We start from the raw sequence: 21,853 nt of genomic DNA, 5'->3' as shown, positions 1-21,853 counted from the left end.
AATGTCTAGCTTATTTTCTTGCAAAGAAAAATCCTAGAGGAAGCCATCTGGAATACTCTGACATCGCTTTTAACTGAACATGGTGAAATCAGACATCTATGAAGACATGCTCCCCTCAGAATGTCAGTGCAGTTTCTGATACGAACTTTAAGGATGATGTCTCCTTCCTGTAGGCTGCCATCTCTGGACGCCAGTCCTGTGCTGGTCATCTCTTTAATGAAGAGTTGGCTGCCCAAACGCAGGCCATATTCTGGGAGGAGGCAGGGTGAAGAGTGTGGATTTAACATGACATTTCACTGTGAAAGTGCTTTGATTTCTGAACTAAACAGAGCAGCCTGGGTGTATGATGTGTGTGATGGGACCCCCACGTACCCTCGTTGGGTCTGTTCTTCTGAAGCATGACACTGATCGGTTTCTCCAGGGCCTCCGTCCTCTGCGGTGGCACTGGTGAGGGCGAGCGCTCCAGGCGGTCTCGGCTGCCGCTCCTCTTTGCCATCTCATCAAACCTCTTTGGTTCTGGGATGCGACGGGAAGGCTCAGGGCTGTGTGTCCGGTCCAGGGTGTAGTCACTACGGTAACGGCGGTCTGGGCTAAGATCTCGGTTAGAGCGATAGCTCTGGTCTGGGCTGTAGTCCCGGTCCAGGGTGTATTCGCTACGATAGCGGCGGTCGGGGCTGCGGCGACGTGGCTTAGGGCTATGCTCCCGGTCTAACAGTCGCCCACGGCTACCATCCCGTCTGTACTGGCGGTCGGGGCTCTGCTCCCGCTCTAGTTGTCGCCCACGGCTACCATCCCGCCGGTGCTGACGTTCGGGGCTCTGCTCCCGCTCTAGCTGTCGCCCCCGGCTACCATCCCGCCGGTACTGAAACTCGGGACTCTGCTCCCGCTCCAGTTGTCGGCCCCGACTGCCATCCCTCCTGTGCTGTCGCTCAGGGCTGATGCCCCGCTCCAGGGTCCGTGGGCGGCCACGCTCATAGCTATACTCTGAGTCCGGATAGCCTCGCTCTGAGCTAGTGTCATAGTCCATACGCCCGCTGTACATGCTGCCACGGTCCTGGTCATAGTCGTCACCGTAGTCGGGGTTACTGAAGACACGGGCGTCTGGGGAGGGTGCATGCTTTGCTAGGCTGATGGGAATCCTCCGTGGTCTCTTTACTAACTGCAGAAGGCAGGCAAGAAGGAGAAACCATCACAAAAGCACATTTTAAATTCCCAGCATTTTTTACTTTTAATACCGCTTCACAATCATAACATAAATCATAACCAGGTACAGTACAAGAATGTGATCTTGTAAAAAAGACATTTTACTCATGAAAAGAAAATTTAAGTACACAATAAAAGAATAAAGATTTTTCTTGAAATGTTTTGTCCTTGTTTGGAATAATTTTGTTTGGAATAATATTTTTTATTTGGTGAATGACCTAACAAATGGGGGTTTTCAAAGGGGCATGAAACACCAACCAATTTCAGGTTCAAAGGGGTCTTATAAAGCCACAAGAATAAAAATGTATGGGAGTATTTTTTACAATATTTTATCGGAAACCACGATGGATTTTCTTTTTGTGAAATATTTTACTTAAAACACATTTTTAAAAAATGTCCTACTCACTATTTTTGCGACTTTGCCACACTTTCGAAGAGTCTGTACAGCAAATGAGTGAGGCACACTCTCCATGGGCCAGGTGTTGACCTGGATCACTCGGTCGTTCTCGCTGAGCCCAAAAGAAACAGAACCAGTGTGAATGTGCAGTGACGGCAATCCACATGAAAGAGATCGCAACATTCCTGAATGCTGATGCAGTTCTTACAACAGTAGCCCATCTGCAGGCCCTCTCTGAAGCACATCGGAGACGATGATGGATGTTTCTCCGGTCTCTTCATTCGGATTGTCTTTCCCACCTGATACAGCTATTCCAAACCCCATTTTGGAGTCCTACATTGAGAAAATATGGTGTAATTCAGATTTACACCATATAAGCCATATATAAACATGCATAGCTGTGCATGCAACCTATTGCACTAGCCCTGTCTATCCAGATGGCTGAGAGAGCGAGCTAGTGTGCATGCACTACGGTGAGACCGTAATGGAATGAACAGGTTGTTGATTGGGTGAGGCTAAAGGGTCAGGACTGTTTAGAACGAGGGCTTTAGATGGGGGCGGGGGCCACGTTTGATTCTGCATTTCTTTGGATATGTTTTGTAAAAGTGCCAGTGAGTTATTAATAAAGCAATGTGCTATAGCTAGATCAACAGGCAGATGCAGTGATGGGCAGAGAGACAGCTAAGATGATTACAGTGGAACTGAACACCAGGTTAGATGCACTGGAGATTTCGATATTGCACTGCACCAAATGGTGTGGGGGAGAAATGCCGACTCACCCGCTGCAGAGTCACTGCGTATTGTTCCCACACCAGCTCCTCCATAACTGTGCTCTGAAGAACAAGGAAACTTACTATGAGGAAGTGATGGATTGCGCAAGATTTCACAGCTGCCGTTAAACCTCACCATGAAGCCATAAATGTTCGTGTGGAGAAAAGAAGCAGTGAGGTATGAGGGAAAACTGGTACTGTGCATTACCTGCTGAGTCAGAGGGTATAAAGACAATCACATGCGTATATACATCAAGAAGTTAAGCTCTCCCTCAGCTTGCTTACATAGTAACAAGCACACACGCATGCACACTTACAAAATGATTATGTATTGTTTTTTATCTTCTTGGCCCACTTTCTGAAATGCAATACATTATTTTCCTAAATAAACCTTATCCGACAATCCAGCACACACTACTACACTAACAATTTTGTATTTCCCATTATTGAGATGCAAGGAGTGTTTGCCAGCAATTCTTGTTTACAAGTCACACATCATGCAGTGTTTTGCAAAACCATCCAAGTGTGACCATCCATGTCACACTGAAAACTCCTACAGACAACACCCTACAAGTTATGCCTGTCTAAGTACATACAAATGCCAGGTGTTGCAGGTTGGTTCTATGCCAGTTATGTATGCAAACAATAACTGATCTATCATTTAATACTTTATCACACCAGCCAGCAAGTGGCCTGTCCACAGTATCTCTGTATCAAAACTCCACTACCCCTAAAAAAGGACTCAGAGGGCAGCATGTCTGATCTCGACTTGCTCCATTACCCTCGTAAGTGCAGTAAGGATTATCACAAGAGGTCACTGTGCTGTCACCATGCATAACACGGCTCTCCAGTATTGATACTCAGATCCCTCTGCTGGGCATGTTTATGGTTCATAACAACATCTCTGTGAGCAATAATCAAGCTGAAAAACCTTAAAACATGAAGCTTAAATAGTTGTGCTGGGAAGATATTTGGCTCCCTTTTGTGTGGTGTCATCATCAACTAGAGGTTTAAAAAAAACACCAACACACCTCCCAGAAGATGGAGCAGGCGGCGTGACTCCTGGGTATTTAGCAAGAATGCAGATCCAGCTGGCCTTCATGTAAAGGTAGCTTAAGGAAAACAAATAGCGAGACAGTAATATGCTTTACAGAAAGGATTTTCCATTAAAAGGTGTGGAAAGCAGAATTTTGAAATGCATTAACACACTGAAATAAACAGTCAGCCACAGTGAAACTGCAATAATGGATATACAATGCAGGTGCACAATACAAGGACAATTCAGAAAAGGCTTTGTGGACTGTACAACTAAACAAAACATTATATTGCCAGCAGGACACATTATCTCCTGACAATGAAAAAGACAAACGATTCAAAAGCTGCAGTACATTCTGCCCTCTATCGGCGATTAACTTCAGCGCTAGGGACGATTCTCTAACAGTGATTTTTGTAAGTCTCTTACAGCGTCTGCTAAATGCCGTAAATGCAATATAAATGTAACAAACGCCACGATTCCTTTTTTTCCTCGAAAATTTCCTACATTGGAAAATTCCTATAAATGATCAGGGGTTGTTCCCTTACGCAGAGCAGCATTAACTTTACCTAGCACGCCACTCGTATTCTTTATTTCATGTCAGACACCCACGTGACAAATCGATATGCACAAAGTAACTTCGGGTCTAAAATTAGCGTCCTTGTCCTTTAAGGTGTTCACGGCGCCAGTCTTGGGAAAATGCATTTCTCGGTTACATTTGTTGCATCTACCGCGCTGGTCTGAGCCAGCAGCAGGTGGACGAACCGTCATCGTCGCACGTGTTACCGCAAACTTGCAGCGGCGCGGTCTAGCCCACCCACTACACGGCTTGGCTTCTCTAGCCTCGCAGCCCACGTCCCGGTTATGTCGCAACATTTTAAGGTCTTTTACACACGTTGCTGATTAATTCGTTTCAACAATACTCACAGAGCTGCATTCCTCTACGTTTTTATTCAGAAAGGCCAGTCTGTCCACAAGCACGGGCATAATACCAGATGTACGGGTATATATAATTGTAAACAATAACGATTGCAAAAATATATAAAAACTTCAAAGTAACATTTATTAAACTCTTTATTAACACGTGGCTAATTTGTTCCAGCGAAATACCTGATAACACTACCAGTAACTAAACTTTGAACAGCTATTGTTTGACTACTGTAGCCTAATTCCCGAGTGCACCAAAGAAATATTCGGGGGGAACTCTCATTATTTTTCCCTTTAAATTATGTATTAATATATTCTTTCGGCTAGTTCAGACTAACCCGGGATAAAATAACTTGGTATATGATTAATATATGACTGCATTTACGACGAAACGTTTACACATACTACAGTATTCAGCAAAATGGACTGTTCCAAAATTTCCGGCTCTACAATGGCCAAACAGCCGATAAGATCCAGAAGTGAAATTATCCGAGTACAGGGTGGAAGGGTACAGTGGACCCCAGCAGACAGCGCAGTGGAGCCAGACGTATAGAAACGCAACATCCAAAATGAAATGTGCTCTTCACGTCAGAATGTTAAACACAGCGAGCTTTTCCTGGGTGATACGCCTCGAAAAGAGTTTTTAAGCCACAAAAACAGGGACATAAGAAGTCTAAGAAAACACCCTTTCCCTTTGAATTTCTTACATAACAGGCGGGCACATGCTTGGTAAATAAATCTGTTTTAATAAATACACTGGCGAAGGGCAGCAAAAACAGGAAAAAACAAGCATGAACCTGACTTTTGTTTATTGTTGTTTTTATAAGGACAGCCAAAAGAGTAGGGCCCATAACCTAGTAACTATAATCACTATAAATCTATCTCCAGTGCTCTGAAAGACTATCACTGGACAGACCATACAGAGAGAGAGTAGTATGCAAGCCTTCTTAGCACAAAACGCTAATATTGTACAATGCAGCTCCATCTTTTTTCACAGATGCCATAACAAAAACAGAAACACGGGGCACACAAGGCAAGCATGGTAAACATGCGATACAGGGACATGTCACTTTGCTCATCTAACTTTTTTGATCACTTTCTTGGCCCTACTCTTCCTCGCTCCCCCAGATGGCCCTCCAGAGCTTATGCCCCACAGGCTGCACCTCCCTGTCCATTGGGGGTGAGATCCCCATGCCTGCCTGCCCGATGGTGAAGAACTTACATTTCATTTTTGGATTTCCTGCTCACCCTCACATGCACTGCACCCACTCGGTTGTGCTTCATCCCTCTCCTGACTAAAAAGGTGTGTCACACACTACATTACACCACATTAACCACAATCCGCTAATACGCACCAGCCTGCGCACCCTGCATGTGACAATCCCCTGTTTCCAGTGCTATCCTGTGCAAAATGGTATCAGTGTCTCCTCTGGTTGGCACGCTTGTTCGCTCTCTAGAGCCCATTCTACTCATGCACATTTTACTCTCTTCAGGAATGAGAGAATGATAAACACAGGCACCACACTGTGCATGCTGATAGCATCACCCTTACATATTTCTCTGGATCTCTGCTCGAATATTATGTAGTGGTGGTTCTCCTGCATGGGGTATGATTGTGACAGTGAATCTTTACAGACCTGTGTTGCGCAAGACCCCACGGTAGACACACACACGGGTAAACGGAAGGGACGCGACAGGCCCAAATCAACACACACCTACTGAGTGCCACTAGTGCCACTTCTTTTACACCCTGTTATGTTAACAAAGCCATTGGATTTTGAACAAAGCTCTGGAGATGTTGTGATATGACTGGTGAGAGAATATCTCTTCAGCAAACAAAGTAGTTAAAAAAGAGGGTGCTTGCAAAACGTGGTTACCTATGGTTCCAAGTTAAATACAGAACTGACTTTATGACCATATTATTAAAGCCCTACATGGTTTCAAGTCCTGTCAGACCTCCTCTGATACAATTCCACTTCCAGGGCATTAAAATCCTCTAATCAATCAGTCATTCCAAGGTCTTGGATAGACTTCAAAGGGACTGGGGTTTTCTGTTGTAGCCCCAAGACTATGGAACAGTTTACCCTGTGCTACAAAAGGATCTACACTAGACATTTTTAAATCTTTAACATTTAGTCACTGCGTTTTTGTCATGTTGTGCTGTTCTGGTACCCGAGGCTTGTTTGTTGTCTTTTGTCTATTGTTTAATTCAATGTTTGTCTGTATTTGATTTCATTCTGAGGAAAGACAGGAAAACTTCTAAGTCAGCAACTACAGTCTAAATCTGAGTCAATATATACATGACCTGACTAACACCACAGGTGTCCTGTTCATGCAGGGGAAGATTTACACTGAAAATAGTGCAGCTATAATTGCATCAAAAGTTGCACGTTTGATCTTTCTTCCACAGACCTTACATATACATTTACATCTGTGTGTGAGCCTACTTAACTTGGAGATTGTATAGCCTATTAGTATATTAGCACCATAGTGCGGTAAGAAAATTTTCAATCTCCTCAAAAACCAAAACACAGGAACAACTAAGGCGGCGGGAAACACTACTTCCTGGAGCCCAGATGTCTGCTGCTGCTGCTAGAAATCCAAGGCAGAGTTGCAGGAAACACATGACTTCTTCCAGTTTGCCTGCAGGTGGTGTTGGGTTGGAACAAAACTTTCAGACATCAGTCTCACAGATTTGGCTATTTGGTTAGGCTGTGGCAGCGAACAATTGCACACTACTCATGTGCTAGATATGCACATTATATCATTTCTTAAATAATTATCCCCATACTAGCTTTTGCACTGGACAGACAGCTCTAATATGCAAATAAGCCCTGTAATAAATTAAGAATTTTTAGTGTTTGCTGTGCACATCCTGAGAAATCTCAGACATTCCAGATATTGATTGGTGCAGTCACAGCCTCCCCATGAGGCAGCAGCTATTAATAGCTTTGGTCACAATAACGTAAAGCAATCTTTATTCATGTCACATCAAGGGTTTTTAACTGCAAGTGAAATATAGTTGCAACTCTAGTATTTTGTGTCCATCATGCAGCCTCCGTGTCCTCCAGACTGAGAACCTCAAACCACATATGGTCAACACCTTTAGACACTTCTTGTTTCTCGCCATATCTCTCCTTTATGAAGTTACATCTGAGTTTTATCCTAAAGACAGAGGCCATTCCATTTTTAAAACATTTTTAAAGACCTAATTAATATGCAAATTAATGTCAGCAGCATTGTACTTGATCTGTCCAGTGCAACTTTCTGAAAAGTGCTCATTCCAAATAATGGATGTTAACTATTTCAGTGCACATACATTCATGCAAAGGAATATGGGCTTTACTTGCTGCTGCCGCCAACATGCTGAACGTTGACTTCCCACATAGATGTTTGAAACCCAGCACTGAGGGTGTACTGTGTTTGAACTATCACATAATGGGGAGTTCCCTTTTTGATACAAAACTGACAGATAGTCAATTCTAACTGTAGCTGATGGGACCCAGAGTGAGAATTAAACAAATAAGCATTCATAACAGTGTATTGATACATATAGCGCTTGTCTGAAAAGGTTGCCTGGTCTTAAGCAGCGTCTTTCTCAGCCTGAACTGGAATGAGCCCGAGGAGTGGACCCACAAACAAACAAACAAAAAACTTCAAGTGTAAAAATGCCCTTACACAGGTACACAAGGGTTTTTTCAGGAGCGCTTGCTCTGCGAGTTCGGTATGTTTGGTCAAATGTGAAAGGGGTGTTCGAGTCCCGGAACGGTACAGAGGTCCTAATGAAATCAGTGGTCTAGAGTTCGCTCTGATCCGCTGCAAAGTTGGAAGCTATCTGCTCCAGAATCCACGTGCGGGGATGCCTGATTGGTTTGTTTTGTAACGACTGCTTCAACTTATTGTGTCCTTTTCAGAAGTCATGATGGCGGGGAAATAACTGCAGTGTACATCATGGAGGCTAGTAATATAATAGTTATTACTATTATGCACCAGTGTAGCTCTAATAAAGGGACATGGAACATGTATGTAGCGTGATTCGAGTGCGAACACTGAGAACATCGTGAAAAATGTATGTCGCGTGATGGCCTGCATGGATAAAAACTCTCTTACAAGAACGGCTCCCCTTTTGCATGTGCACCTGGTCCGTGAAATGCTCTGTTCTTAGCTGCTTTAATGTTTTTTTTATCGATGGAAATATTAAAAAGCAGTAAATGGATGAACCCAATGGCTAACATTTTGCAAACATGCGCCCAAAAAAGTGACTTATGGAACTGTGCAATCGATCCAAGATGCAAGTTCCTGTGTGACAAAGTGGGGAAAGAACAATTTATTACTAGAATATGTATTATTATTTTGGCTTCACACAAGTGTAAGTGCATATGTTAACAGCGATGTGCATTACCATCCTGATACGTACATAGGGTCTTTCATGAAATGCCGGCATTGGCGTCCACCACATGCAGCGTTAATGCAGGATCACAGCATATGGTACACAGTGCTCATATGTAATATTTCCTGTCAGACACTTACTCAGCATAAAAATCACAGGCTATTCTATTTCACGGCTCCCAGGCAGTACTGAAAAATCGCAAAATCCAATAAAACAATGCAAACAGCTTGACGAATTAAACATTAGGAGTGAACTAAATATTAGCTGATATAATAGGTCAAATCCATATGAAACTGCTGGCACTGAGAAGGCTTTAACAGTGTCACTGGGGCTGGTTACAGCCTAAGTCGTTGGGAAGGTCATCATGAATTTTACAAGTTGTCCGTGCCATAGTGTTTAAAGAGCTTGGAGGGGTGAGGCTAGGACGCCAGACCTCACTTTCCAGCCTTCTGGAAGTGTCGCGAGCTTAATTCCACGAAACACTGACGAAGGGAGGTGCCTACCTGATGACCCCCTGAGAAGAGCAGGGCCCCATGTGAAGATCTAATGGAGCCCTTAATTGCATAAACTATTATACATCTTATCCTGTGTATATGTTTAATATATCGCTGGACGAGGGCTGTGATCAAGTTTTACCAACTTTTGATCTGAAATAGCACTTTAGAATCCGAATGTCCAAACACTCTAGAGCGACAGAGAGATACACGAAGAGATTACTGAGAGATCAAATTGAATGAATTGTAAGTTACATAATCAGTAAAGTAGCCCGATTTTCTAAAAGACCAAAGATGCCAAAACATGCTTAATACAACGCTGTAATAACTGACACGTTTCCAAATGTCAAACTGTAAAACATACAACATAGTTCCCCACAGTGGGTAATTGTACACTTTTGAAAATAGGAAATTGTGCATGTTAGTTTTCAATAATTACTTTGAATGTAGGCCAATTTAACTAATCAGTTAAATCTGACAAAACTACTTCGTTCAGTGCAATAGCTCACGTGTCTTCATACTCTGCTCCAGTTATGTCGGAGTGGTTTGGCTATCAACTTTCGGGCACTAAAAGTGATTATGGATCCGTGTTCCAGAACCTTTTACGCATTTATGCACTAACGGACGTTTCATACGTTTTAAAGTTAGTGTTAAAGGAATATTTACACGACCGTGCTTCCTCTTACAACGTCGTATTTCTAACATTCTTCGCATAGCTTTCCCAAGTTGTACCATTGTCAGTGCAGCTTTAGGTGGTACACCAATTTACTTTCGTTAGAAAACCCAGTAACCTATAGCCTAGTCACATAGCCGAAAAGTAAACAACAACCTCTCCCTATAGTAAATTTAACCATCGAGATAAAACAAGTACAGCCTACAAGCTTTACACAATAGTTACCAAGAACAATGGTCAATCGAAGCCCTACCGAAAATTCAGGAAAAGTGCCCGTAAAAGCAAAACCAGGTAATAAAAAACCTAACGTACCTTGACGTCTTTTATAAGTCCTGTAGTTGATCTATATATTATGTAAAGTATGAAATGTGGCCGAAGCGATTAAACGATTCGAATTTTTACACACTCTCAGGTTTCCTGACTCTTCCAGGTATGGGCGTGTCTTGACACCGCAGGTGAGTGGACGACGAATTCTCTTCTATACGTAACCAACCACGTGACCACACTTTCAGGTTAGTCTCGTGTGTATAAACAAACGTGAAGTTTCGACAGACAGATAAGCTTAAATCAAAAACACAATTTCAAACATTGTACACCCACAACCATGTAAAATTTGAGACGCGACTGAAACAGAATCCACCTTAAAGATATCATTTGTTGTCTTTTGTTTTGAGGCTTTTACAATTCAAATGTCTGGGCTATTTTAACAGTAAAGTCACAGACCACTGAGTGCGTTAGAAGACCCTTTTGTACAATACTTCGTTACTTCCTGTAATTCCCATTCTCGGCATGTTAAATATCCCAATACAATCACGCCTCCTAGTGGAGAGACTTTTGAAAAAAACATAGACTAAATTTGCCAATAATACAATTTCCAATTCTGGGGTTCTTCTGCTCTGCAATTTTCACTCGTTTTCAAATGCTAAGCTATGCATGTTGCTGGGTTTCCAAAACAGAGAGAATGGAGCACTCATAAGTAATCACGCCCCACCCATAGCTAAAATGGTCAATGTTGATCATCTTGACTAACATAATCCAGTATGACAGGAAGGGCCTACAGGATAGGACACTACAGCAGTAAATAAATGACAAACTCCTAAATAGATAAGATCATTTAATAGCAACATAATTTAGATTTTCTATAAATACACAAACATAAAATATATTGTTCAAATGTCATGAAAATAAGTATTTTGAAGATACCATTATTTTATATTAAGAACATACAAATCTTTGAATATGGAAAACCATCACATAATACATTGTTTTTACATCAAAATGACCAACTGATCATTAATTTAAACACATTCATACTTATCAAATAATTAAAAATTCTGGCATGCAGGAAACGTTAAACTGCAAATGGAGTATCAAAGAGGTTCCAAGACATTTCTTAGAATAGTACCCACATTAACTATTCTGAAGAATGGTTTTTGAACAGAATAAATGTAAATATATTTGCAGAACAATTACATGGATCTTATCAAAATGTTTATAAATCAGTGATACAGAGTTGCATCTCTGGTCTTGCTGCAGTTAATGAATGCTTGAGTGATTTTCCTAAAACAGCATGGTGGTTCTGAATCAGGGACCCTGCGTCATTTCGGCTGTGTAAAATCATGGATGGCACATTGGGGGAGAGAGGCATGACCCACAAACAGGACACAATACCACCCATATAAACATTGGTACATATGTTACATGTTCACACCTTCAAGTGAAGAAAGAGTGGTGTTCCCTTAGCTGTTTCAAACAAGGTCTGTCTCAGTTCTTTCTGTATTAGCAGCAATAAGAAAGCAAGAGTAATTGCACTCACTGTAGCACATATGTCTCTTTGCTTTAAGACAGTTTGCTTTAAGCATTGAGTAGAGGTTTCAGTTGCGAGGTCCACTTCAGTGAACTTCATGTCACTAAAAGAAAAAAAAAAGTGTCAAATATAAAGTTAGTGTTCGTTCAAGGTAAAAAGAACAAAGGTTTATGCTGTCAGAACTGGTAGTGCCATCAAAATGACTGCCAATTTTGTGTGATGTAGAAACAAGAGTAACTGCGTAAAAATGCTTCAACTGATTTCTTACGCAGACATGTCTCATAACATGAACAATTACAAGCCCATGGAAAAGCACGCATTATAGAGAAACAGTAATCAGTGATGTAACAAAAGTATCACAAGAGCAGTGTTACAAAGGAACATATTTAGTGATGCTGAGCTGGGATATGGACTCAGCAAAAAACAAACAAACTTGCTTGTGTCTGCGTGTTTGTCTGAGGCAGTGTATAACAGCAGACACTTAAGATTCTTATGCCTCTCTTTTAGTACAAAACGGCATCTGCTCACCAAGTAAACATCAAGCACAGACTCAGCAATGCTGCTCTGGGTGGACACACATGGGTGAGTGCCGTCTTCTGCTGCCAACGTGGAGCTGGAGGTCTGATAACTTCTGTTGCCCCAGACGTTTGTTTTGTTAAAAAAAACAAACAGATGAAATAAATGAAGTAGATGGGATTATGCAAATGAGTCTGCAAGAAGTAAATGTAGCCAAGTATCTTTATCTGAGAGAATAGATACACAGCTACATTTTCTATCATGCTAATACATATTAATGGTAATAACGTGGCCGTTGAAAACCACCTAGTGTCTGTGTCCTCCTCCAGTTTGAGCCTAATGTCATCCAACGATGAGATGGAGGACAAAGCAGCAGTTGAAACTGACTCATCCAAATGAGCAGAGCTCAGAATTACATCAGGTTTCTGACATGAGCCCAAACCTGCCATGTAGAGACAACAGCAATTCAAAATATGTGAATGTGTTTTGATGTGTTAAAATGGAAATACTAATTTAAACTCATGCAGTGTGGCTGGCTGCCAATCAACAGAAGACTGAAGTAGTATTTAGGGCTCTAATTGCAAAAAAAAGACTGCTCATACAAAGAGACTTTTTGTAAAGAATCTTGAAAGGTGACATAACTCATAGAAATGTCTCTAGGAATGTGTGCATAAGATAATTGCCTGTGTCATCCAGGTTTTCCAGACTCTGTGCCTTCCTCTCCTCATTTATCTCTTCCTTGACAGTTGGGAGCACTTCATGTGACACAGACCTAGTTGGCTGGATGGAGTTCCTTTTTCTCCGGCTGGAAGCACCTCGGACTGCTACTTCCAGAAAAGAGAGAGAAATAGATGGATGTCAAGGAGGCAGGAACATAGAGGGTGGGATGAAGGTCATTTTTGGTCATTATAATATCATTTTATACATTTAAATAATTTATGTTTTGGCAGTGTGAAGACATGTTATGATGGGGAGGAAGCCAGCACTCACGTGGGATCTTTTTAAATACAGTGTCACCCATAAACTTCAAGAACCTGTCAGCATAGAAATTTGGTCTGTGGACAGACACTGTGTCCTAGAATGCAGAAAACAGATGTGTAAACCACAGAAATTACACATGACCTAACGTGCATCTTTAAAAATATATTTAAATAAAATGTTAAATAAAACAACTTACACCATCATGTACAAGGGCCTTCCACGAGTGCTCAACCTTTTTGATAAATCTTTGACAGACACGAAACACAATCATTTAACAATATATTCGGGGCTGATTACATTACAGTACACATCATATCCACATATTATACTTCACTTTTTGATAAAGTGAAATGCCATGTTCCTCTTTGACTCTGAACACTGTCTGTGTCATTTTTATTCTGTTCCTGGCCAAATGACCCATACCTGTAGGACTGTAGAATGTCAATAATTCCCAAAAAGATCAGCAACTTTTCATCTTTGTGTTTAGCTGGGATCCCACCCATTCTAATAAAAAAAGAAACACCTTAATCACGAAGCTATGTTTTAAATATGCAAAATACTTTTTAAATTAATGCATAAATCATTACATTTAATTGTTTTCCCTAGAATAGATTGGTTTATTAGACACACAAGTCAGACATATGGAAAATACCAAGAGTATAGTGCAAGACCAGTATAGTTCCAGATCAGGCCTAAATGTTGTGTAGGGCTCCTGGCAAAACAGATTTCTGTTTTTTTTTTTTTTTTTTTTTTTTTTTAAATAGCCTTGAGCACTGTGAGATTAGCTTTGAGGAATGTGAAACACTAGAAGATTAGAAGATAGCTGTGCAGTTCTGACTAAAACTAGGATTTACAGACTCTTGGTGAATATTAACTGCTACCAACAGGAATACAAACCACCTACTTCAACAGAATCATGCCTTTATTAGAAACACCATTCAGTGGTCCCATCTATAGTCCACAGCACACGTCACCATACACCATTTATGGGAGCCATCCATTCTTTATCAATAGTACGTTTCAAAATTGTCTGAGTGTCAGACTATTAATTGAGAAGCAAGACTGATGTACTAGTTCAATCACCACTGCTGTTCCTGTTACACTCATACCAGCTCAACATTTGACCATAAAATATCCAGCAGTCAGCAGTGGCCTTATGATCAGAAAGTCAGAAGTGATGAAGGAGTGGCTAACTGTGCATTGTGACTGGTGGGCTAGAGTCTGTAAGTGCACCTCTGTAAAATGCACCTAATAGAAAGGTGTGCCTAATGACATGGCCAGTGAGTACATGTTTCTAATAAAATGTGTTTTATGTACAGCCAATGCAGAATCTTTGTAAACACCAACATCAGGATGAGAGAATACGTAATGACTCATGACATCTAAGAATGGCCAGCATGTTTACTGTACACTTCTGACACATGACCCAAATAGCCAAAAAGCCAAAACAAGTTCTCTGTACCTCATTAGGTCATAAAATGTCTGAGGATGCTGAGACTAAAAGATGCCCACTAGTTTCTGTTAATGTTTGGTAATTGTTATTTGGTAAAACTATGGGTTGGCACCCTTAGACAGTGTAAATGAAACATGGTGTTGGGAAACTACTGATGGTGCAGTTCAACTCACGTGTCAAAATCAGTATCTGGGGGGGGCTCTGCAGGCTTGCCCCCCCCCTGGATGGATTCCAGGGCAGTGGAGTACAGGACTTTCTGGCCCCCCTGGCGCCGGCTGTCTCCCCTGCTTCCTCTCTCTTTCAACTTCTTGTTCAGCACATGGATCCCCAGCAGGAGGCTGTAGTCCATGATCTTGAAGCTCTCCAGCACCTGATCATGACATCAGTAACAAAACCTTGACAACACAGCATCAGCAGCAAGACGATGACCTTACCAAATTAACAATAAAACCATACCACACAGCATAGTTACTTTGGGGCTGACAGATCAACAGGTTTTGATTTCTGTCTTGCATATCACCCTGATCACTTGTATCCCTAACATAGAAACAAACCTGAATAAGATCACCCTTAATGGATGGAAATTACTACCTCTGTAAATAGGTCTTAGGGAGTACTGACAGTAACAGGTGCTTCATATAGTGATCTGGGATCTATGAAATATAAATAAACCATATCATCATCATCATCATCATCATCATCATCATCATCATCAGGTGCAGCAATGCAGTGATGAAAATAGGACTCAATTTTCAGGAGCCAACAAAATTATGCCTTGCAGGTTTCTTTTAACCTATTGTTTCATTTAGACTGATTAAGCTGATAAGCTGTTTTTTTTCTGCCTGACACTGGTTTAGTAAGTTCCTTAATGAGTCAAATTCTTTGCACTGTTTGATCCAAAAGCAGATAGTGAAGACTCTTGTGTCCCATCAACCAATCCAGTAAGAATGACCCAGGACTTCTCTGATTTGATTATGGCTTAACAGCTTTTCTTTTGGTAAAACTGTCACTTTTAGTCTATAAACAAATGGTCATATATCAAATTAATTATGGAGGAAGTGGTGTGAGTCTCCATCACTGTAGTTCAGATATTATGGTGTATTACTCTGCTCAAGTTAAGCAACTCACTTATATTTCTACACAGAATGCCTTTTTGATGCTGCATAACCTTAAATCATTTTGTGGCAATGGCAAAAATGTATTACCGGTGCTGAATCTGCCTCAGTCAACCTATTATCTGTATTTAAAATTAACAGATCCAAAACCCTGGTATCAGCACCAGTCTCTGAAGACAGAGATCCCTGGTGAGTACTGAGCCTCTGATGATCCAGCCCTGCATTGTCCTGTCTGTGTATTCCTAGCATGAAGACATACACAGAATCCTTTCTGGGCTTCTTTTCTAGACTTTTTCTTTTCTATGCAATCAAATTCAAATAATTTATTTGACTTTATAGGACCACTGGTGATGCCAGCAGTAGACACGGACCCGGCAGTCTCGTTGTAGCGTCTTCATAAGTGCGTTGTACGTGTCTGCATCGAAGCGCAGGCCCTCAGAGTGCATCTCCTGGAAGTCCAGGTCTTTGAAGGTGGGCGAGGCCTTGCCACGCTCTTTGCGTGAGGCCCGCCGCTTGTATGTGGAGCCCTTCAGGTCATACTTGTAGTGCATTATCAGAGAACAGGGCAGGACATTGTTCATCACGACGAGCCGAACACTGACTCCTCCGCACTGGATGCAGTAGAGGCCGTAGAACTTGGGCAGAAGGGTCCTGGGATTCTGGTTGAGATTCTGCAACACATCGGAGCATAAGAATTGTCGAAACCAATGTGTTCTGTCATTACATATAAAGCATCTGTGACTGACATTTGCTAAGTTCCACCAGACCAACCAAAGGAGACCACTTCCTTCCTTCAAGTATACACCCTCCACCCAAATCTTTCCCCAAAGCCCCAGCTTCCAAAAACATCTATGCTTAGCACTTAGCTTACCTTTCTATGTGCTAAATAACAGACAGACAGTTTCTCAAAGTAGCTTCTTTACTACTCTAAAGACAGCTTAGCCGAAGTTCTTAAAATAAAATTAGTCATATCAGATGTAAGTTTTTGCAGACTGACAAACAAACAAACAAACAAACAAAAAAACAGTATTTGATTTTGCAATACAAAGACACACCGAGACACAGGATATGCTATCTGCTTATGCATCATATAATAATGGCCTTGGAACATCCGAACATTTTCCTTTCAGCCAATTTTCACCCAGTGATTGATATTAAATTATTAAAATACTTTAATAATTAAATATTATAATTATTAAAGTACTTTAAAATAATTTAATATAATAATTTATTATCTTTAATAATGCATTATTCTTAACAAATACAGGAAAAGTAGGAAAAGTCATAAAAAGTAACAAGATGAGGGAAAACACTCGAAGTGGATTATAATTGTGTAGTGTCACTGTGGCTTACCATATAATAACCAGGAAGCAGCTTCTGCAGGAACTCCGCCTCCTTGTGCTGCACGGTCTTGATGATAAATTCATCATCACTCGTTAAGTAGAACCAGGAGCTACTTGCACCCGGGTTAGAAAGTTCAATTAGAGGTTCTTTGCAAATGGAATACTGCAAAACAACAACGACAACAACAAACAAATCACTTACCTGTAGCAATATATCTGATATTAGTAACCTAATAACCTGATCAACACAGAGTTAATCTGCTTCCAATCTGGGAGATTGCAATAAGATGCAGTGTTATGACAATATCCAGCAGTGAGTATTTCAGCTGTCATTTAGGTGGGTTTTAAAAAAAAAAAAAATTTTTTATTGCATGCGTACCAGATAGTTGTCTGGTTTGATGCCAAACAGTTCTCGGAAGTAACGGAAGGCCAGAGGGGCATAGGTTTTAAAGCGGAAGTCTGGATAGTGATGCGCTGGGGTCAGGTTGCTTCCTTCACTAATGGTGAAAACAAAACAATGGGATCATTACTATACAGTCAGTTTTACAGTTTTAGCTGCAGAGTTTTGGTGAGTAGTGAAATTAGTAAAAGCAGATAAAACTAACAAAATGTGATAATGGCTCAGGCAATCATCACAGTGAGCTAGAACAACAATTTATCGCATGTTACATGTATATTCCAGTTACTGTAATTGTTAACACATAGCAAATAGAGTTACAGTATATAATACTATACAATATTGAATACCTGGGGAGAAAGACACTCTCCACCATGTAAAAATCTTGCATGAGAACATCTCTGTCTGGCTTAGAGGTAAGACTGCCCACAGTGTAGCCAATACCAAGCTGAATTGCTCCCTTTACCGCCTCCGTTGTAAGCTGAAAGCAAACACAGATGCAGTGAAAGAGACCGCAGACAGCTAGATGCTGGTTTTGCAATGCAGGTCATACCAAGTGTTACAGGAACAGGATGTGCAAATGTGAACTCAAAGATAGGTGCTATCAGCAGAATAAACCCGGAAAGCAGAAAATGCAGGAGAAATGTAAAGGCCTGGGTCACGCATTTCCAAGAAGCAGTACCCTGGCAAACTAATGTTGAGAAATTTAGTCAAACTGAAATAAGCAGGTGTTGCTATAAACAAAACCTCAAATTTCTGTGCATAATATTTAAAAAAATCCACCAAATATATTTAGAAACATTTTGCCATGGTAGCAAATTAAATAAGGATGAACAGCAAACAACAACATGGAATTATAAGTAAATAAAAGAAAATTATAATTATAAAGACAGTTATAAACATGTTAAACATGTATATTTTAAATCCTGACTTAATAAAAATTTTAATTTGCTCTAATTACCAAATGATTTTAGTACTGCAGTACTTTTGGACATTTGGACCCTGAGGAATGAAATTTATTAGTGTGCATGAAATGTTATTCAAATGTCTCACTTTAATGTCTCACATTAGCAATGTGAAGACGCCTCACCATTATCCCTACTGCATTTACCAAGCTTTCAAGACCAACACATCTGCGACATCAATCCACTAATGCTCAAAGATTCAATCTTTTCATTAAAAGTAATGGCATTCCTGGAATTTTTACATTTTAGAACCAGGGGCAGCTTTTATAGAACTGTGAGTTCTAAACCAAAGATCTTGAATTAAATACATTTCAGCACTTTGATGCATCCATAACACCTGCACTTAATGGATTTTTGGATGTTTGTTGCCACAGTCCCAGTATTGCTGACACATGCTCAGAGAACATATGAATGGGTGATACGTACCTTTTTGTGATCCTTGTCTCCATTCTTCCGACTCACAGTCTCATTTGATTGTGACATCTATCATCAACAACAATAAAATAAGTCCAATATGAAATACAAAAACCTGAAAATCTTGAACATTCCATATATGATATCCAAATCACTAATCTCAAATTCTTTATCTATTCAACAGTGTACAATAGTATCCAGTGGTTGAATCAGCTTTGTGCTAACTTCACAAGAAAATGAGGAAATGGGCAGATGGCTGCTGGTGAGAGGCTCCTAAAAAAAATATTCAAAAGTAAGCACCATAACACCTGCTCAGCATTAGTCTTTGGCCATGTTACGCATGGTCCCCGTAAAAAGGATTTTGACCTCATGTTAAAAGGTTTCCCTTTTAACAGACTATTACTTTCCTTACCTTGTAAGCTGCTCTTTTCATATGTCAAGACCACTGCATATCCACATTAAAAAATTAATCTAGGAGTACTACGAGAGAGAGAGAGAGAGAGAGAGAGAGAGAGAGAGAAACAGAAGACACATGAGAATGAGAGCAACAACATGACTAAAACAGAAAGTGAAATGAAAAACATTGAACACTTAAACATGTACCAGCACCAGAGATGAATTAACAGTGGAAGTGAAGAAGTTGTAGAGGAAACACATTTGCCACAGGGATTTGAATGAGTTGGAGGGGTCGGGGATTGGGGGTTAGTAGGGGGAAGGGGGGTAAGTAGGAGAGAAGGAGGCCAGTATGGGGAACGGAGATGAATCGGGAAGGAGGTGAGTATGGGGTAGGGGGATGATTGATGGGGAAGGTTGGGAATAGGGGGGGGGGCAGGTGAGTATGGAGAATAGGGATGAATAGGAGAGAAAGGGGATGAAATGGAAGGTGTGAGTAGGAGGGAAGCTTACAGGTTACCACAAATACTCTCTCAGAATTACAGAACTAACTGCAAAACATCATGGTACTCAAAATACTGAGCTTTTATTGAAGAGATGTCAGTTACAGACTGACACTCTGCCTTCTGAGTAACAACAAATCTCTCATACAGTGCACTTTAAAATGAAATTTCAGTGTTCTGTATCAGATGTACAAGTATTATGTTAAACAAATGATTTGACTTATTAAAGTCAACCCAGTGCGTATGTATAGTGGAATGAACTCAAAAATTTTTTGGTAAACTAAGTAACTAAGACTGTGATTGCACCAACCCATCCTCAAACAAACATAGCAGCAAAACATCAATTCAGCCTATTAAAAGGTTAAGCCTTGCAGCAATCCTGGAAAGTTGACAGTCATATCGGCCTTGTGGACATAAAAAAACTGAATGATTGTAAGTAATCAGAAACATCCAGGTGCAGGTAAATGCATGTGTGTGCATAAAGCGTCTAAATGAAAGTGTTAACTGGATGGAATTATGCATCTTTGGTTCCCCCTTCAAAGTGAGTCATTATTATTGTTATGTATATTCAGAGCAGCAAGTAGTAAAGCAGTTCCTGACAAACTCATATCAAAAGGGCCTTTATTCTGTAGACCACTTTTCAATGAGTATAAGCAATTTACAACAGTCTGTAACAGCTGTCTGTTCAACAGTTAAGCTGTATAAGAAAAAGGCTACCTCTGATGAAAGTGAAGTTCCATACATATTCCCTACATGTTCTATACATATGTTTCATACACTGAGAACCTTATACAGTCATCAAACGAAACATGATAATTCCTGAAACAAATGTCACAGGCTGAACAGCAACAGCAAGGCAAACATTTCCGCAAATGATAATCAAAGCTCAAAAATGTCTTTTTCTCTCAAACATATAGAAACAGCCTGGAGTAAAACATCTCTTTATGGCTAAGACCTATTGGTTGAGCTGCACGAGTACTTCATGTTTGCATTTGGTGGTGCAGCAGGACACAAAGACACCTGATCTAAACCCAATCATGTCACGCCCCTCAGATCAACTTAGCTAAAGGGCACAGTACATTACACTAAAATGGAAGGTGGAAACCAATGTAAACAGTGCGGATCAACAGTAGGCAATGGTTTGTCTTCAGAGTTAAATAGCTTCTATTGTCGAAGTTTCAGAAAGGATAACATTTATACTTCGGGTAGATATATCAGATGAGCCAAACATTCAGCGTATTCTGTGTGGACTTTGCCTAGGTCTGGTTATTACTCTGCTTTTCTCTAAGAGTTAGGGAAGCATCTTATGCACGAAAGAATTACTTCGTGCTTGCAATTTTGCCTGTGGACATTTCGCCCCTGCGACATTTCAGGACCTGGCACGGTTAAAAAGATGCAAACATTGACGGTAAAAGTTCTGCTCCACCCATGTTTACGAGGAAATGACTCGTTCGTTTTATTTCCCTCTATGGCAAACAAGTCTCCTAACCATTTTTCCCTATGAATGAACGAATACCTTAATTTTGCATAAAGCCGTAGAGATGATTATATGACGATATATTATGTATTAAAATAAAGTGACTTGGTTAAGTCTAACCAACTGCCTAATCAGTACTGTGATCTTCTAAAAACTACATACTTTGATGGTAGTCTGACCTATGTGCAGTTATGAAAGTTACTCACCTTGCCTCATGACAGTTCGCTCTTTCTGTCCTCAAAAAATAATGAACATTGTATATTTGTGACGCATTTCAAAATTAAAATCTATAGAATAAATAAATAAATAAATCGCACCTTACCCGTATTCACTGTAGAATGCGAACGGTTCTTAAAATAAACGTCCTAGCGCGCAGCCATTTGTTTTCTGGTGAAACTGGTTCCGAGTTGATATTCAGTCTTACTGACGTGCCTGTCAAAGCTGTCTCCGCCCTCGTGCACGGGTGAGACGTTAAATAATATGCCTACAATTTTGCGATGAGAAGACACCTTTTGCAAAAAAGTTTACATTTAATTAACACATTGCCATTTTATGACATCTGAGTTATGTCATAGCTCACGAGAGCGCATAAACCGTGTACA

General features: G+C 40.6%; 2 protein-coding genes and 1 long non-coding RNA gene across 9 annotated transcripts in view; 1 reads left to right on the top strand and 2 right to left on the bottom strand.

Moving 5' to 3' along the window:
• tjp2a (tight junction protein 2a (zona occludens 2)) overlaps positions 1-10,326 on the bottom strand; it is an 18,731-nt gene extending 8,405 nt beyond the window's left edge. Inside the window, exons 1-7 of one of the 3 annotated variants that reach the window (XM_081701782.1) lie at positions 10,200-10,326; positions 3,402-3,482; positions 2,380-2,433; positions 1,809-1,933; positions 1,610-1,712; positions 373-1,159; positions 147-250 (exon numbers count right to left, since the gene is read on the bottom strand). In XM_081701782.1, coding sequence (XP_081557908.1) covers positions 147-250; positions 373-1,159; positions 1,610-1,712; positions 1,809-1,933; positions 2,380-2,424 — 1,164 coding nt within the window. In that variant the 5' untranslated portion in view covers positions 2,425-2,433; positions 3,402-3,482; positions 10,200-10,326. Of the gene's footprint in view, positions 1-146; positions 251-372; positions 1,160-1,609; positions 1,713-1,808; positions 1,934-2,379; positions 2,434-3,401; positions 3,483-4,330; positions 4,522-10,199 lie in introns of those variants that run through there. The other 2 variants (XM_035535251.2, XM_035535252.2) reach the window with 2 other exon arrangements.
• LOC145652369 (uncharacterized) lies at positions 9,660-12,279 on the top strand. The gene is made up of 3 exons (XR_014118552.1): positions 9,660-10,178; positions 10,300-10,342; positions 12,202-12,279. It is a non-coding gene; the product is annotated as an uncharacterized LOC145652369 (long non-coding RNA).
• Positions 10,995-21,853, bottom strand: pip5k1ba (phosphatidylinositol-4-phosphate 5-kinase, type I, beta a). 5 transcript variants are annotated; one of them, XM_027007137.3, is made up of 16 exons: positions 21,574-21,853; positions 21,458-21,482; positions 19,291-19,358; positions 18,891-18,947; positions 17,850-17,980; positions 17,482-17,599; positions 17,113-17,265; positions 16,131-16,430; positions 14,818-15,014; positions 13,615-13,695; positions 13,388-13,436; positions 13,201-13,285; positions 12,894-13,037; positions 12,517-12,652; positions 12,223-12,325; positions 10,995-11,797 (listed from the first exon to the last, which is right to left on the bottom strand). In XM_027007137.3, the coding sequence occupies exons 3-16, from the start codon at positions 19,309-19,311 to the stop codon at positions 11,795-11,797; spliced, it is 1,578 nt and encodes a 525-aa protein (XP_026862938.2). In that variant the 5' UTR covers positions 19,312-19,358; positions 21,458-21,482; positions 21,574-21,853; the 3' UTR covers positions 10,995-11,794. The 5 variants fall into 5 exon arrangements, with proteins under 5 accessions (XP_026862938.2, XP_026862951.2, XP_026862931.2 ...); XM_027007150.3 differs by lacking the exon at positions 21,458-21,482 and having other exon boundaries at positions 21,569-21,853; XM_027007130.3 differs by lacking the exon at positions 21,458-21,482.

Source organism: Electrophorus electricus, chromosome 19 (assembly GCF_041902795.1).
Source record: "Electrophorus electricus isolate QZ-2024a chromosome 19, ASM4190279v1, whole genome shotgun sequence".
Taxonomy (NCBI): domain Eukaryota; kingdom Metazoa; phylum Chordata; class Actinopteri; order Gymnotiformes; family Gymnotidae; genus Electrophorus; species Electrophorus electricus.
Note: the sequence above shows the minus strand (reverse complement) of the source record. Positions and strands in the feature narration are given on the sequence as shown.